This window comes from Macaca fascicularis, chromosome 4, assembly GCF_037993035.2.
Source record: "Macaca fascicularis isolate 582-1 chromosome 4, T2T-MFA8v1.1".
NCBI lineage: Eukaryota > Metazoa > Chordata > Mammalia > Primates > Cercopithecidae > Macaca > Macaca fascicularis.
The window spans coordinates 28,726,183-28,744,756 of NC_088378.1; the positions used below are offsets into that span (position 1 = coordinate 28,726,183).

The 18,574-nt window shown below is 36.5% G+C and overlaps 1 protein-coding gene across 8 annotated transcripts in view; it reads left to right on the forward strand.

Moving 5' to 3' along the window:
* Window positions 1–18,574, forward strand: part of NKAIN2 (sodium/potassium transporting ATPase interacting 2) — a 1,020,326-nt gene that overhangs the window by 976,191 nt on the left and 25,561 nt on the right. For all 8 annotated transcript variants that reach the window (XR_006697365.2, XR_006697364.2, XR_012433406.1 and 5 more), the window contains one exon: window positions 15,970–16,030. Coding sequence is in view for 3 of the 8 variants with exons in the window: in XM_065543331.1 (XP_065399403.1) it covers window positions 15,970–16,030 (61 nt within the window). In the remaining 5 variants the exon portion in view is untranslated. The remainder of the gene's footprint in view (window positions 1–15,969; window positions 16,031–18,574) is intronic.

An 18,574-nucleotide genomic window follows, 5' to 3' on the forward strand; every position in this document is an offset into this window, starting at 1 on the left:
ACTCTTCGAATAGGACATAGTCATATATAAGTAAAACTTTGCAATTTATCATGTAAAAGTGAATTGTAACTGCATGTGACTATAAAGAGAACATTATCTGTGAAATGGGAAAATGCCTGCAACATCAAGCTTGCACTCTATGTGATCAGTGACCCTACCGTCTTAGTTATGATAACACTGCAGAGGAGCCGAACTATCAGTCACGTTTACTGCACTGGACAGCTTCAGAACCCTCTTGACACTGGTTTAATTGAAATAATGATTTTTTTTCTTTTACTATCCTGAACATTTCTGTTCTTTTAGAGAAGTCAAGCTACTGCAATACCAATAGTATCCAAAGGATCCAAAGGGTCAAAGCCAAGGGCAGCAATAAAAGTTTGTCATGGTACAGCATAAGAGGATCTGGTAATGTGGAAGTACCCCACTCCTGTGCCAGCTTCAGTACACGGCTCCTTTTCCCTGAGGCTGGCAGCTCTGGCAGAAACGAAAGCAAACCTTTGCCTCCTAAATCCAATTGCAGTTTGGATTAGAGGACTTTTTGTTCTGAAAGAATATGTAGTGATCTGTGTTCATACTGTCCATCCTGTAAGCAATGATTAAAACTAATTTAGCTTGGTTATTCATTAAGCCTCCCTGGACATTTTTCATAACTATGAACTTTATATTTCTACTCAACAGTTTAGCACTGAATAGACCTTGGGTTTATTGTACCCTACACTGGCTTTTTGCTGACAATACCTTGCTTGAGACTGACTTTTGAGTTTGAAAACAGCAGAAATTCTAGACTAGAAGAACTCAGAGTAGGAAGTGGATCCCTTCACCTCTCATTTTCATTCACACTCCAATCACTCAATACACTGCTTTAGAAGATCAAGGACAGGAACCATGGCCACAGAAAGGTCGTGAGGAAGTGCATCATCATTCCAGTCCACCATCATTCCACCTAATTCCAAATAGCATGTGATATGTGTATGTGTTTGGGAGGTGAGAGGGTAGGATGCCTTTGCCTTACAAATAGCTAAAGCTCTTGAGGGTAGGGTGGTGCATTTTGTTTTTGCTATAGTCTTGTATTCATCCACACTTCCACTTCAATATAACTTGAACCCCCTTATTGTACACCTTAATTTTCATCACATCTTTCTTGTATACAGTATTTTCTAAGAGATAAAAGTATAGTTTCTACTGTTTTTTTCTTTAACAATTGCTGGAGTATTATGCTTCAAATTATAGACATTCTAAATTGACAATTATTCATGTATTTTTGTGCCCAGTAGTCTTTTATCAATTACTTACATTTAGCAGAATTAAAAGGTCTCATTTTTCTATTGCTGAGTGTCTATATTCATCTTAGTCATAGCATATTTTATCTTAGTTATAGATACGCAATTTAGATTAATGGTTTAAGTGTTATATTATCATTAATAAAGAGAAATAGTTGGTTTCAACCTAAAATTTTTACCTCTTTAAAATAAAATATATTCAAGGTAATATATGGTCCTGTGATCAGATTTTTTAGTATTTTCTAAAGATTTAAATATGAGAATTTATTCTCTATAATTCAGGTTTTTAATAAATAAATAATATTAAAGTGCAGATGGACAGTTACGCTTTTGTGTATTTATTTATGTTTACTTTCCTAATCAGCTACATATAAAGGAAGAAATTTCAGTCTATGAAGCGTATATTCTAAAGAGCTGTCGCCCATGGATGCCAGGGAGAATGTAGCCTTTTACATCCTGAGCTTGACTGGCAGACAGTAGAGTGGTTAAGAACATGGATTCTGGAGTCAGTCACCCTGGGTTTGAATCTCAGCTCCACTACCTATTAGTAGGTGACTTTGAAGAAGCCTTTTAACTTCTCTATGCCCCCAATCCCTCATCTATAAGGAGAATATAATAATTATTCCTATCTCATAAAGTGATTGTGAGGAGTAAGAATTTATGCATAAACAGTGCTTAGCACAGAATGAGTACTATACTAATGTTAATTATTATTATTCACTAATATTCTCAGATTGAATACATTCATCAGAGATGAGGAACAGCAAAGTCTGCCTGCCTTTTAGGCAGCTGTGAAGGTTGAAAATTATATATAACTTGGAATAGTGAAGTTACAAGTCATTGGGAGTCAGAATTATCTAAAGAAAGGGATTTAGAAGGAATCATAGTCACAAATAAATTCTAGCTGAGGACTTTTCATAGTGGAGGGAAGAAGTGAGGTATAAAAAATTTCTCTTACATTGTCTAATTTTAGAAAATTGACCTGCAGAAGCAGACTGGGGCTAATTATAGAATTCAGCCATCCTTCATAAAAGACCATAAAAATCGGCACAATGTCATTTCATACTCAGTATTTCTCGCTTTATTACAACTCACATTCGCGCGCGCGCACACACACACACACACACACACACACACACACACATACACACACACATACACAGAGATGACATCCAGTAATGAGGTTTCAACAATTTTGAAGTCATTAAGGTACAGTGAGGAGATAAACAGATTGTCATCAAACTTCACTTTTCTGGGAGAACAAGTGATAATGATGGCATCTTTAAAGACAAGAAAAAAATACAAACAGCTTGCTCTTCCCCGAGCTCTGATGCTGTGGTTATAACAAGCTCATGCCTTTGTATCTTTTCAAATATAGTCAGAAATATAATGGAATGGAAAGCATATTTCCCAGAAGTTAAGGGAAAAAAAACTACAAGTCAATGGAGATACTAAAATGCCAAGTTTAAGGAATGAAAACATGGTTCTTACAGCACTTGATAGAAATTTTTAGATAATAGTTCAAAAAAAAAGCTCTGCATGGGGGCAATTCTCAACAGTCTCCCTTTTGATATTTGACAAATTATCAAATTATTTTTCTTCTCCTACTCTTCTGTTTCTTTAATAGAGTCATCAATGTTGTATTCTCCTTGATGTTTTTTGGCAAGTGTATAATGAGAAAATGTTAATGATATAATAATTTAAAAGAGAAAGTAAGAACTGATGATCTGGATAGAATTAGTTTGATATAAATATAAGGAAAATTCAAGTTCAGAAATATGAGTGATATTTACTAATAAAGAATAGGTGAATAACTCTTAAAGGACTTTTAAAATTTGAGTAGTAAGAGAAGCAATTCCAATCCGCATATTTAAACTTCTCTTTTAGAAGTTGACTCCAAAAAATCTCTAAATTAGCTAACCGTTCTCAACCTCTGCCTACTTAAAGAAAAAAAAGAAAAAATCAGAAACCACTTGAGCCAATTAATACATATACTAGGAAGAAAAAAAGATATGAAGGACTACCTTCCTTCTTGTAGGAATGGCTGAATAGAGTCAAAAACCGATGAACATTTACAAATGAGGAGAATTAATACATTTTTTGCTTCTCCTGGGAGCTCAGTGCATTCATAGTTATGATTCTTTTTAATCTTCATCTTGGGCCCATAAACTGGATGAAATATATTGTCAGGAACTTAAGACCAGCCTGGCCAACATGGCGAAACTTCGTCCCTACTAAAAAATTATACAAAAGTTAGCCAGGCGTGGTGGCGCAGGCTTGTAATCCCAGATACCTGGGAGGTTTTGAGATGTGGGAGAATCAGTTGAGCCCCAGAGGCAGAGTTGAGCCCCAGAGACGGAGTTGCAGTGAGCCGAGATTGTGCCACTGCATTCCAGCCTGGGTGACAGAGCCTGACTCCAACAAGGAAAGAAAGAGAGAAAGAGAAAGAGAGAGAGACAGAGAGAGAGAGAGAAAGGAAGGCAGAAGGAAGGGAGGGAGGGAGGGAGGAAGGAAGGAAGGAAGGAAGGAAGGAAGGAAGGAAGGAAGGAAGGAAGGAAGGGAGGGAGGGAGGGAGGGAGGGAGGGAGGGAGGGAGGGAGGGAGGGAAGGAAGGAAGGAAGGAAGGAGGGAAGGAGGGAAGGGAGGGAAGGAAGTCCTCCTGTCATTATGTAATCATGAAATCCTAAAGCAAAATTATTTAAATGAGTTGATTCAAGATATAAGATTGGAAGTAACTGAAAATAAAAACCAGTTAATCCTTGAGAGACTAATGTCCTTTAGCAGATGAGTAAGTAAATAAATTGTGGCATCATGGAAGAGTTTTGCTATAATGGCCTCCAACTGATTTTGACATTGAGATGATAGCAAACATAATACAGAGACCTGAGAAGTGCACCTTACTATTATTGCTCTTTAAACCTGCCACACCTGTGTGAACAAGACCAGATTGTTCTGATGAATGATTAGATATGTGAGACCACAAATATGTGGTCCATTTATTTGACTTCATCACCCCCACCTAACAATAAGCCAAGCCCCAGAAAAAAAGTGCTACCTAGCTAATTTACAGTCAATCACAAACGCATGAGTGAGCCCAACCAAATTCAGCAAAAGAACTGCCCAGCTGAACTCAATCCAAAATGTTGACCCAAAAAACAATGAGCAGAAATGAATGGATGTTACTTTAAGCCACTAAATTTTGGTTTTGTGTGTTATGTATCAAAAGTTAGCTGATAAAATTATATTCACATACTTGTAGAATGCCAGTTGGAAATAAAACAATGAATTACTGATAGATGCAGTAGCTTGGATTAATCTTAAAAATATTATATTATGCTCAGTGAAAGAAGCCAGACACCAAGCAATAAGATTCTATTGTATGAAGTTCAAGACCCAGCAAAAGTATTCTATGTTTATCAAAATTAGAACAGGTGTGGTCTGGTGGGTGGTGTAAGGGTTGGGAGAGTGGTGAGGATGAAAGGCCAAGAAGGAACTTTCTGGGGTAGTAGAAATATTCTTGGTTACTCTAGAGAATGCTGATAGTCCAGTTTAAGAATTAATATGCAAAAATGAATTAAGTTGTGCAATATAGATATTGGACAGGGTGCTATAAGAGCACAGAGAGTGAGGAATGCCAATCTGTGCTTTTTGATGTTTAGAAAATATTTCCCTGAGGAGTAACCTTGAAGTAGCTCATGTTTCATGTAGGCATTCACTATATGGTAATAAATGTCTGTCGGACAGAGAAATGCCTTATTCAAAAACACAAAGATATCAAACAGCATGGCATATATAGTAGAGGAACAGCCAGACATTTAATATGGAAGAGCAAAGGGGAGCCACAAGTGTTGGGACTGAAAGCATAGGCTTGAGCCAAATCATGAATGTCCTTCGATACTTTGCTATCATGTCTTTATCTTATGAGCAAAAAGAGCTATGTTTAGATTTTCAAGCTCTTAGAACCATCCCTCCATCTGACTCTCCAGCTAATGCGAGGCTCACCTTGCTCACCAGCAGTAAACTGAAGATAATTAGTGGCTCACCAATATATGTCTAATATAAGAAGCCCACGCTGGTGTGTAGAAGCACGTGTAAGCAATTCAGAGGAGAACTATAAAATCATAATGAGTCGGAACCACTGAAATGGTAATTAAACGAGTGGGAGGAGCACATGCCTTCTCCTACATGTTCCAGGTTTCCCACAAGTAGTATTAAACTCCTGTGTGGTTTATCTGGTAGCCACTTTGTTTCTTGATGATTTCCAAGCTCTGCTAATTCAAAGCTCAGCAGTAACTTCTGTATCCAGATTTCCAACTTGGAAAACTAGGTGAACTTAATTTTAACTTTTTTTTTTTAAGTGAATGTGAATTCACTCTGATTTTTAGAATCTTATGTTCTCTTTGCTTGAGAGTATTGTCAGTTTTGCCTTTTGGATAAACTAAGAAGACTGTGTGAAAATGAGAAGCATAGGATTTAGGGTCCGTAGGCATGAATCAAGTCTTCTCATTATGTCTGAATCTTGGGACAGAACTATCTAACTTCTCTAAGCCTCGGTTTTTTCATTTATACATAATAGATGATAACAGAAATTGTCTCCTTCATTTTGGAAAGAATGGATAGCAGAATGGCTGTAAAGATGTTACCACATGCCCAGAGTATAGTGAATAGTAATGGCAGATACTACTTTAAATAGTAATCACTGGCATTTCCTTTTCTACCTCCCAGCTCTTACCAGGATGTGAGGGTTGGTTAGATGATTTGGCTGGTTTTGAGGTTTAAGCACTAAAACAAAAAGTAATGCACAGAAATACAATTGCAATTTGTCCTAGGTTATATATTCTCCATTGGTAATAATGGTATTGCTAGTAATTAATGAAATCCCTTCATTCTGAGGTTTATGACATTCTGTTTCACCCTTGCATTGGCTATGAGCTATGTAGAAAGAAGACAATCTAAGATTTATACTGAAAAGAAGGTAACTCAGATGGAAAGGAAGAAAGGGTCACTGAAGAACACCAATTATAGCCAAGTTCTGACTCCAAAGTTATTCAATCCAACTAGATTATACTGCTACACATGGATAGACTTGACGGGCCTTTTAAGTGACACTTCGATTCAGTATCGTGCCTTTTTAAAATTGCTTTGGGGAAAAAACTGGTCTTCAAATTTGTGTCTTCCCCAATCCACATCTTATTCCCCAGGAGGGTTCTTTTTCTTCTCCTGTCTTCACTCCCATTCATCTTCCTTGCCACATACTGCAACAAGTATTTTGCTTCAGAGGCACACTTTATTGGGTGCCACATAAAATACCTTTTCATAAGCATAAAGCTTATTCCCACAAATGTCATGGGAAAGGGACCAATTGCTGTAAGGTTCCTACTTAACTATATTTTCAAAACCCTAATAATACATCTGAGTTTACAATAACATTTTAAAGTCATTTTTCTCTCTAGCTGGTTTGTCCTGATGTTTCCATTGTGTTTCACTTTTTCTTTTTTAGTGCAGTGAGAGTACTACTGACATCATTTTTATATAATATTAATCAGTGCATTATTTTTGATCATTGGATATGTGCTGAAGTCTCAGCTGCATTGTATATTCCACACTTTCCTTATCTTCCAATGTAGTACCTCTAAAAAGAAGGAAATGTTAACATAGTTTTAGCCCCTTTCTTTTTCCAAACGCATCTATTTAATGCCAGTTATTTTTGCAACTAAGTATTTTAATACAAATAATCTTCTCTCCTAGTCTCTACAGAGAAATCTGGCCTTGTATTCCCATTGCCATCACTGGGGCAGCATACTCCTTCCAATGAAATACAAGGATCCTTCTTTAGCCTTGTCTACTAATGTTAGAGAATATCCAATACGGGCTAATTTGTTTTTACAAATACCTTACCTTTTGTACAGTTAATTTTGCTATTGGTACCCTATTATCTCTGAGCAAAAATTATGCTACTTGTACCATTTGCTCCCCAAAGAACTACGTAGTGATTTTGTTCCAAAATTCTGTAGGACAGTATTAATTGTGTACATTTTACAGAATATTTAAAAATTGTACTTTCTGCTTCAAATGATTCATTATGAATAAATCAGAGTTCCTTTTGCACATTACAAACATACAATCTTAAACTCAACTTCACCATTAAAATAGTATGGTATTATTGATAGTTGCTTTTTACATTTCCCAATTATTTTCAATGAATAGTTTTGGTTAAGGACTCCCCTATGGCTCTTATCTCTAAACCAGAAGGCAATTTCATGGCAGTTCTATTGCACTAGATTAGCCATTTCTTTGATCATCTCCCAACCGGCACATGTATAGAATGGTTGAACTACTGCTCTCAATACATTTTTAAAAATGAATCTCATATTTAAACCCTGAGAGAGGTATTAACCATGATGACATTTGAATATTATTAGCCATCTTTTGTCCTGCCTGAATTTCTTCTGCTCTGCCCAGTTTACTAATACACCAGACTCCTTTGAACTAGGGTAACTTTTTGATAAGTTTGGACTGAAGAAATCTACCAGTCTCCAGAGACTATTTCATAACAGGAATAATTGGGTAAGCCAGTGTTGTCATTTAGTTCAGTCTATTTCCCAACTTAAAGTAGATAATATAAGTTTGCATGTATGTCTGATTTTATTTAATCTTTTAAAAAGTGTTTAATACAGTCATGCTTGATGATGCAGCAGAATACCTAAAGGCTGGTATTAAGATATGTTTCTGATCCTCTGAAAAGCTTTTCTGACCCAGTAGGCTGTGAACATTCACAATAGCCCTGGAGGCAATCCTCCATGTGTTATTGTGGGTTGATAACTGCACCTGGATTATTCGTAGCAGAGAAAATTTGCAGTGTGCTCCACAATAGTCCAGCCAGTGGATTAGTATGAGATAAGAATCATCTGGTAAACAATAGAGATGATATACCAGCCCACATAATAAAATACTTCGTATAAAGACCTTCATTAATAACGCTGATGTAATCACATTTGAATCCTTTGCTGAAGCAATCTCAAATTATGTAGATGGAATAAGATGAAAAAGAGCAAGTAAAAATCAGCTGCAACTTAAAATTATACTTTGTGTGTGCATAATATCCTTCTGTTCAAATTCCTATTACAAAAAGCATGGGCTTAGAGCCTATGAATTATGAATTCAGAATAAAATTAGATTATTTAATTTAAATAAAACATACAACCAATTTATGTGGAATGTGAGATAATTGTGGATACAAAAGTCATGTTGCTACTCCTCATTTCTAATCATGTTGGCATAAAGGCACAAAATTAAAATGTGTCTTTGTACTTAAGAAAACAAGCTACTTGGTTTAGATATATTTAAGAAAACAATCTAGTTGGTTTAGATATACTTATAATTTATAAATTATAATATGAAGGTTTTTAAACATAAATAAAAGTACCCTAAAATGTAGTATTTTTCAAGTAAACTTTTTATTGTGAGATAAATATGGATCACATGCAATTATATGAAATAAAATGAAAAATTCTGTGTACACTTTACCCAGTTTCTTCAAATATTATTACATTGCAAAAATCAGTACAGCTTCACTTTTAGGATCTGGATATTGATACAGTCAAGACACAGAAAGTTTTGTCACCACAGAGATCCCATACGTTGCCTTTTATGGCCACATTCACTTACTTCATAACCCACCTTCCTTAGTCCCCGGCAACCACCAACCTGTTCTCTATTTCTACAATTTTATTATGTCAAGAATGTTCTATAACTAGAATCACATAACATACAACCTTTTTGAGTTGGCTTTTTTCACAAACCTCAATTCTATGGAAATTCATGCAGGTTGTTGTATGTATCAGTCATCCGTTCCTTTTTCTTGCTGAATAATATTTCATGGTATGGATGTACCACAGTTTGTTTAACTATTAACCCACAGAACAACATTGGGGTTGCATCCACCTTGGGCCTATTATGAATAGCGATGTTATACATATTAGTGTACAGGTTTTTGTTGGAACATGTTTTTATTTCTCTGAGACAAAATTGCACTCCTGGGCAGGAGTGCAATTGCTAGATCATATGGTAGTTGCATGTTTAGTTTGTAAAGAAACCTCCAAACTGTTTTCCAGAATGGCTGTACATAAATGTTTCCCTGTTTCTGCTTTCAAGATATTTGTTTTTGGCTTTCCTAAGTTTGACTGTCATGCATTGTGGCGTGAATTTCTTTAGATTTATACTGTTTGCGGTTCACTAAGCTTTTTGAATTAGTAAGTTTATGTCCTTTGCCAAATTTCAGAAGTTTTCAGTCATTATTTCTTTGAAGGCTTTTTCAGTGCTGATCTCTTTCTCCTTTCCTTTCAGGACTGCAGTGGGGGGAGAAAAAAGTTAGGTCTTTTGATATTTCCATGAGTCCCTGAGACTCTGTGCATGTTTTCCAGTTTACTTTGTCTCTGTTGCTTAGTTTAGGTAATTTCTGTTGTTCAGTCTTCAAGTTCACTGATTCTTTCCTCTGTGTTCTCTACATTTTTCAGTTCTAAATTTTCAGTTTGGTTCTTCCTCACATATTCTGTGTCTTTGCTGAGACCTTCTAATTTTTTAATTTATTTCAAGCATGTTTGTAATTGCTTATTGGAGCATTTTTTCGATGTCTACTCTAAAATATTTGCCAGAAAATCTTAACATCTCTATCACCTCTGTGGTTAGGTTACATTGGCTGTCCTTTCACTCAGTTTGAGGACATCCTCATTGTTGGTATTTTTAGTAATTTTTAATTGAAACGTGGACATTTTGGGTATTATGCTATGAGACCCTAAATCTTAATTAAACCTTTCATTTTAGTTGATTCCTCTGATGCTGTTTTGATAGGAGAAGGAGGGATGCTGACTTATTTCTGCCAAGTGGGGATAGAAGTCCAGGGTTCCCACTTAGCCTCCATTGAGACTCAATGTGGGAAGGGCTTTTCATTAAGTCTGGGAAGCTGTGGAAGGTCCTGCTCCCCACTAGCCTCTCAGTGATACCTCCATATCTGGCAAGAGCCTTATTACTGCTCCAAGGTGGCTTTCACTGATGCCACGGGGGTGGCAGACAGGCCTCAGTACTGCTGGGCGTTGGTAAAAGTCCTCATCTTCTACTAAGCTTCCACTGACAACACCCCAGTGGAGAAAAGAGAGCGTCTGCCTCGTTACTGGAGAGTGTGGCTAAAAGCCTGGATTACCCATGAGGCAGTGGGGAAGTCTTGGCTCCCCACTCTTTGTTGCTGTGGTTGGGGAGTGGGGCTACAATTTTTGTGTTTTTGTTTTGTTTTGTTTTGTTTTCTATGGTGTTGGCTGAAACAAAGAGGTACTATCATTGTAAAACTTTCTGTCTTGGTGGGCTGCGTTTTCCCTTTTCTCTGGTCTTTTGGCTAGAGACAGCAAGCGTTTACTGGGGCTTTTAAAAAATCTGTACCTGTTAGCATTTCAGAGTTATAGGCTTCTTCAGCTCCAAGTAAGTCTGGTGTATATGAAATAATAATAATAATAGTAATACTAATAATGGAATTCACCCTCATGTACTTTCTTAAGTACCAAAGACCATAGTTGGTCTGCATCAGTCTTCCTGTGTTTGTTATATATATATAATGTTCAGGGTTTTTAATTGTATTTAATAGGAAAGATAGGGAAAGGTATCCCTCCCATTACTCCAACTTCCCAGAAGCGGAAATCTAGAATGTAATAGATTAAACACTAAGGTTGCTATATTTTCAATTATAACAATTAAATCTTTTAAAATACTTACCAAAAGGCTTTGATTTCATTTTTTCTATTAGCTTCTAAGTGAATTTCTGAGACATACAATCATAATTTGGTTTGTGGATATAAAAAAGAATTTTAATCTGATTTAGTTATAGAGAGAAAATACTTCCTTCCAGTCAGTACTAATATCAAGATGATATGTAATTCCTTATCAGGTGAATTAGAAGTGAACAAATCACATTAGATATACGAAGGTGAAAAGATAAATAAAAATTTTAAAAAATTATACTTAGCTCTGCTTTGAATGACAAAGACTGAAACACTAGAATATTTTGTTTCTTTCACTAGCGGATAATTGTTTGTTTGCCTAAGATAGTGCCACAGATCCCTTCCATTATTATTCTTAGCATCTTCACATAAGGAACAAAATAAAATTATTTTCTTTTACTTTCAGATACTAACATCTACTCTACCAACATGAGCTTCTATTATCTGCTTTGTGACCCGTTACTTCCCTTTATACACCCCAAGCTTCTCTGAACTGGGCCACTTCCTCCTCCCTAAATGTATCTATTTCTTAACAGCTCTAGTCTGAGCTCTGCTTGGAAGATGTACTCTCCATCTCTCTGTTCCCCTCTTTATTCCCTTTCAAGCCCTCCCACCTCTCAAGGTCTATCTCAAAAGTGCCAAGCACCAACCTACTCTGAGAATGGATTACCAGTTCTTGGAGGAAACAGCACCTTTATTCAGCCTTAAAGAATGAGTTAGTATCCATTCGTTGTTTTTCCTGGTGGGTATTAACTCATTCTTTAAGGCCAGCTTAATACCTGGGAGATGAAATAATCTGTACAACAAACTCCCATGACACAACTTTACCTGTATAACAAACCTACATATGAACCCTAGAACTTAAAATAAAAGTGAAATAAAAAATTAAAAAAGAAGACCTGGGAAGTAAGCAGGCAGTACTGCTGTGTAAAGCTTTATATCCAGCTTAGCAACTCAGAATTCTGTTTTCAAAAACAAACGTAAAAAAAGAATGAGTTAGAATTACTCATTACTGGAGGTGCAAGGCTGAGTAGGGACGGGAAGGAAAAGGTAGAGGGCGTTAGCATTCTTTGTTGGCAGACTGGGGAAATGAGTTAAGGAACAGAGAAGGAAAGCCACCTGATAGATGTCAGCAAGCTACCAACAGCTTTCTACTGACATCAGTTCTGACAAGGACTGGTGAGGAATGAGGCTAGAAAGGAAATCAAGTATCGCATCAGGAAAGATTTGGGCCCATGAAAAATGTTATACTTTTGTATGGTGTGCTCCTTCAGCACACCATACAAATTTTCATAGAAAATTTTCATAGAAAAATGGCATAGTTCCATTGGCAATTTGGCACACTGGAGGCCCACTGATTATGACCCTAATCTGGTCTTCACAGCTCTAATTTCCATTGCTCTAGTATGAAGTCCCCAAACTCTCATCAGATTTAACTACTGCCTCTTACCTAAACACAACCCATGTCTTTCCTGCTTGATAATCTCACTCTGGAAAAGCAAATCCCATTTTGCCTGTCATCTGCAAAAATATATATAATGCTCTTCCGAGGGTGTTTGTGAGGCTTAATGGGCTAACACATGAAAGTATCCAGTCTACTGTTTGTTGTCACTTATTAGAGGTACGATTTTCTTCCTTCTTGCTGAAGATTTACCTAAATCTACTTCAAATTACAGTTATATATATACCTGCTACAAAATTGCAAACTCCTTAAAGCTAGGACTATATCTCAAACAGCAGCTCTAACCAGGGGAAATTTTGCCTTTTAGAGGACATGTGACAATGTCTAGAAATATTTTTATTGCTTCAATTGTTGACAGTCTTGATTGTAGGATGTTATTGTTTAAACATTGACGACACATAACAGCCTCAATAGAAAAGTATTCCAAACCCAAAATGTCAGTGGTGACTAGAACTCTGCTTTAGTTTATCATTGTAGCCCAGGTAGCAATTAGCAGAGTTGCATATTACAGGAGATTGGATTCTTCTGTTCTCACACTGCTCATAAAGACATACCCTAGACTAGGTAATTTAAAAAGGAAAGAAGTTAAATTGACTCACAGTTCAGCATGGCTGGGAAGGCCTCAGGACATTTACAATCAAGACAGAAGGGGAAGCAAAGACCTTCTTCAAATGGTGGCAGCAAGGAGAAGAAAAGCCACTATATGTGGCTTCACATGGTGGCAGCAAGGAGAAGAAGCAAAGGAGGGAAAAGTTCATTATAAAACCATCAGATCTTTTGAGAACTCACATACTATCATGAGAACAGCATGAAGGTAACTTCTCCCATGATTCAGTTACCTGCCACTGGGTCCCTCCCACAACCCCTGGGGATTATGGGAACTACAATTCAATATGAGATTTGGGAACACAGCCAAACCATATCAGAGACATTCAGAATTGTTAGAAATAATTTGAAACCCCTCTCTATAGGTAAATTTTATAAATTGCCACTGGGGAGGTAAAATTAAATTAGAAATGTGTACTGTATAGAGAAATTGGAAGATAGCAGAGTTTATGAATCTTGATTAATTTGGGGAACACAAATTTCCATTTGTAGTTAGAGGTGACCAATTTAAAAGCTAAAGTTCTCTTAATCAGCAAGCTTTTGTAAAAAATGCAGCGGGATTTACTTTTATATCAAAGGAGCTCCCCAGATAGTTAAAGAATGAAAATGAATATAATTAAAAGATCATTGGTAAGCAGAATGCAGTGCCTTAGCTGCATTCTGGGAGAGTACACTTAATAATCAAGAATCTACTGACACTTTAATGAGAAGTTTAAACTTATTGGCCATGAATCTCAGAATGTATCGATGCTTATTACCTAGATATTCATTTCAAAGAAATGAAGTGATGAGTAAGAATTTTTTTAAAACAGTTTGTAATTAGGACAAATTGCTTTACAAATAATTTAATAAGCATTTAACACTGAAAAGAAGAGGAAAACTACTGATAAACCTGTAACATTTAGCGACATACAGTAAGAACTCAATGTGGAGGAAGAAGTGAAGCTATAAGCAATACCAAGGAGATTTAACCACACCCATAGGCTCTTTACTTAGACACAGCCAGATCCAAGTACCAATGTTAAGCACCCATGGGACTGGCTCACTCCATAAAAAGAGCATTTTCATGGGTCCTGTTGGATGAAAGATCAAGATGTGTTAGTATAGTCTCTATTTTTCCAGTACTCATGAAATCCTCAAATCACTATGTGATTTGAGTTTGGATAAATCAAAATCTTTGCTAAAGCCAAATAGGAGACATTGGTTTTTAATTAGTACTCTGAACTTTAAAAATAAGTCCCATAAAAACAAAGACCTTGATGATTCTATTATATAAAGAAGTGGTTCTTACTATCACTATCTTATTGCCAATAGCAACATATAATTCAAAGAGAAACATGCTGATTTGATGAGTTTTCTAAAATATTTCTTAAAAAGAAAACTCAGTCTTCTGATATAGCATCAGTGGTATTTATTTTTGACTCTCTATGTTGTATACTGGTGCAGATACTACAGTTGGGGGTAGAGAGGGCCGAGAGTATCCATTCCCTCTCCTCCAGGATCTAAAAACAAAAGTGTATGAAGTGTTACATAAGTCTTTTTCCTTCAACTCTGCCTCCCCAAATGTGGTCACTGCTGCTTCCTCTATTGTCCAGGAATGACTGCTGTTTTATCCTATGCCAGTTCTTTTTGGAAGATAACTAGAATCTGCCAGAATGTGCTTTCTCTCTCAAGTCCAAATTAGGGACTTGAAAGTTTCTTTTCACCAGAGACCGCTTTGTCTCCTAATAGTTCTGCGCTCATTAAATACCTATTAGTGTAGCCTTTGACTTAAGATGTTCCCCTCACATCCTCCAGAAGATCACTATCTGTCACCTAATGAAAAACAACTTCATTAGGCTTGTCGCGGTAGTTCCTTTTTTTCCCGTGCTTTCACTTCCTGATTGAAGACTGCAGCTTTTCCTAATGTTTTCTTCCCCACACTAAATATTATTGTGTGGGGTCGGTCCTCAGCCAGATCAATGTCTGTCTGAAACGTTGTTGTGAATAATCTTCATCACTGTTTTAAGGACATACCTTTAAGGATTCCTCCAAACTAGATCAATTTGCAAAAAAAGAAAACAAATAGTCTTCTACTTATCCAGAAATTATATTTGTTTCTTTTGATTAGTGTTCATAAATTGACTAAATAAATATTGTACTAGTAGGAAGGAATACAAAAACACCCAATCTGAAAAAATAGAGAGATCAAATGACTTTGTTGTGCTACTTTACAAGCACACAGACCTTTTTGTAGTGTTTCAGAAAAGAGAATGTGATGTGTGTAATGCCATATTCAATGCATTTTGATGATACTCCCTACTTATAGGTGTCCATCTCATCACTTCTCTGTAGCATATTGTCTTAATCATACTCAGTATGCTCTGGTTCCTGTTACAGATCTGAGTCTTCCTTACTTACAAAGAGCCCATGCAACAAACCACAGAATCACCTTAATGTTTTTCCCTCAAAGCATTTTTCTGATGGTCTGTGAGAGTCCATGTTTTAGAATCTTAGGTACTGAGCTAATGAAAAGTAAACTAAAAGTTGATTGGCACAAATGCAAATGTTAATCCACTAGTGAATCGTCATAAGTCTTTTTCAGTACTGAAAATAATTTGTTTTAGATTGCTTGGCAATTAACAAATCTTACACGTAAACACAGGTCGGAGAAAAACAGAGTGATATGTTTATTTACAACACAGATGAGCATCATTTGAATCAGGAGTCCACACTGGAGTCAAGATCCAGTCCAATGAGCCATGTTGGAGCCCTAAGTCTGGTTGTAAACTGCCTAACTTTGAAAAGTCACTCCCCAGTGAGGTCTGGTTTTGGTGCCTTTGTCTGATGTCTAAAGCATCTCTGTTTTGTTTCAGCTGGCAGGTTTCATCTACGCCTGTTATGTTGTGAAATGTATAACTGAAGAAGAGGACAGCTGTAAGTATTAAAGCTCTATTCTGTTTCTTTCAAATTCAAAGCATCTTCTTTACTGTCTCCTACATAGCCTTCCTATTCCTCAGACAAGATCCCACAACACAGCATTAGAATGGAGAATAAGCCTTTTGTGCCCATCAGACCAAAGTGTTTATCATAACAGTATCCAGCAAAGTGAAGAATGGAGAAGCACCCATTTTGAAAACATAACTTCTTTCTTTTCTTTGAAGGGCTTTTAAAAATCCTTTCCTCTTATAAAAAATTCTAGTAGGGAACAGAGAGGGGAGATTGGAGATGGAAATGATTTTAAAATGTGGCTAACTTGACCGTTCTCTTTTTATGATCCCTTTGTTAGGTATTGATAACTAACCAGTTTCACCCAAGACTACAAATCCCCAAAATCAACAATTTGTAGTAGTTGCTAAGATTCTTATGGAAACTGACTTCAGATTAATTCAGAGAATTGTCTTTAGGAAATCAAATGTCCATCTGTCCTTTTCGTTCCTACTATTTGATACAAATGACTAGAACTCTAACTATGTCAAAGGCTCAACATTGAGACGTATTGCTTGATCCAGAGTTTAGATCACAGTACACTCTTACAATCCTCCCAGGGCTCTGTCATTGTCTGCTTTCCAAAACATGGAGGGTAGAAGGTTTTATTCCATCCCTGCCTCTAAGGATCTAAAATAGGAGAACTGGGGAAAGTACTTCTATTCTCTGTGGGTACTATAATGGATAATTGCCCATGTAGTTACATTTACTCAGAGGAAAAATCAGAATTGGGAATCATTTTTCTTGGTTTCAAAAAATATTTATAATATTGGGTGTTTGAAACAGTAAGGAAAGAGGAAGGTGAGAATATGATGATTTGAGGAAAACATCCAAAGATAAATATATGTTTCTTCTTCCCTTTCCAATTATACTAGAAAGGAAGAGGCAATATCAAGTGATTAATTTAGAAGAGGCACTTTTCAATCATACTCATACATGATATAAAATCAGAAGTATATAGTTTATAATTTATTTCATATATAAAAGGAAAAATGGTCCTTTCACTAAATAAGCATTTATAAAATATTCCTTAGTGTTTTAAGTGCTATGTGAGCCTTTGGAGATTTTAGGATGATTCACACATAATATTTTACCTCTAGGAACTTGCCAACTAGTAGGTAAAACAAACATATGAGCAAACAAGTATGAAACTCTGTAGTGCATGCTGTGGGTAAAGAGAAGAAAGAGATCAGGAGAAGGGTCATAGAGAACACTTTTGAGCTTGATCTCAAAAGATGAATAGATCTTTACTGTGTTGCCGGTATGGAAGCGAGGGGTGGTCCCAGGCAAAAGGTGAAAAAGCACATCACGGCCAGATTAATGTGACTGAATTTGTTTCCTGTGCTACAGGTAGACAGCTGGAGAAAATTGGAAAAACATGTATGAATGAGATAGTAGAAAAGTGGGTATGAAAAATTAAGGAGTTTGAGCTCTATATAATACAATCACAGATCAAAGGGCAGATAGCTTATAAAAGAGAATAACACAATCAAAAACGTTCTTTAGAAAAAATACATTAGCATCATTATAAAGAAGAGACTCAAGAGGGGGAAAGATTAGGGAAGAGAACTAGTTAAGACACCATGAAAGTGAGACATGAGATAATGTGAATCTGGACAAGGATCGGTATTGGAGATAGAGAGGATAGGTGTGCCATGAGACATGCCAAAATGACATGATTAGTGGGCAGTGGTGGGTACTGTGATAAGGGAAAAGGAGGAGACTGTTAGATTCCTGGGTGTCTGATGCAAGTGAATGGGTAGATGGAATTGCCACTTGGGAAGAAAAGTGGGAATAAGATCACTAGTTCAGTTTGCACAGGTTGAGTTTGAAGTGCCTAGCGCCTATATTAGAGAAGACATCCAGTAAGCACTTGCCTTATACAGAAAAGATTTATTCAAAGATTAGAAAGGGCAAAATATATATGGATTTTAAAATGCGTGGACCACATACACTATGTAAGTTCGTTGAGATATTACCATTCAGTGTCTGTGTGCCAAATCCCTGATGGAGGGGAAGTCCCCAGTTAATTTTCATATGGAAGTTGGGCTTTCTCTGGGCTATGTTGTTTGATTTCATTTCACAACGATACCAGTGCATTTTTATCTTCAGACAATACTTACTGACATACCATGTCTCCTACATGCATAATCAGCATTTCGGCAGAATAGCACCTCTCAAAGGAGATCTCAGAAATGCTAGTTCCACAAGACATACTGCTCAAAAAAAAGAAAAAAAAAAAAATTCCAAAGCCAAGTAAGGTTGACACTGAAAATTTAGAATGCACATTTATATATTAACATTTCTAAGAGTACTGCCAGAAAGAAGTATGTCCATTTTTTTTTTCTAACCCACAGTTTTGTTTTAACTATATTACCTTGAGGCCAGACACAGATCAAAGAGAAGAACCAGAAAGAGTTCTACAGCTTGATTATACCCACAGTTCCCCCGGGAGAATACCATATGCCCCACAGTGGCAGGAGTGGGGTCAGT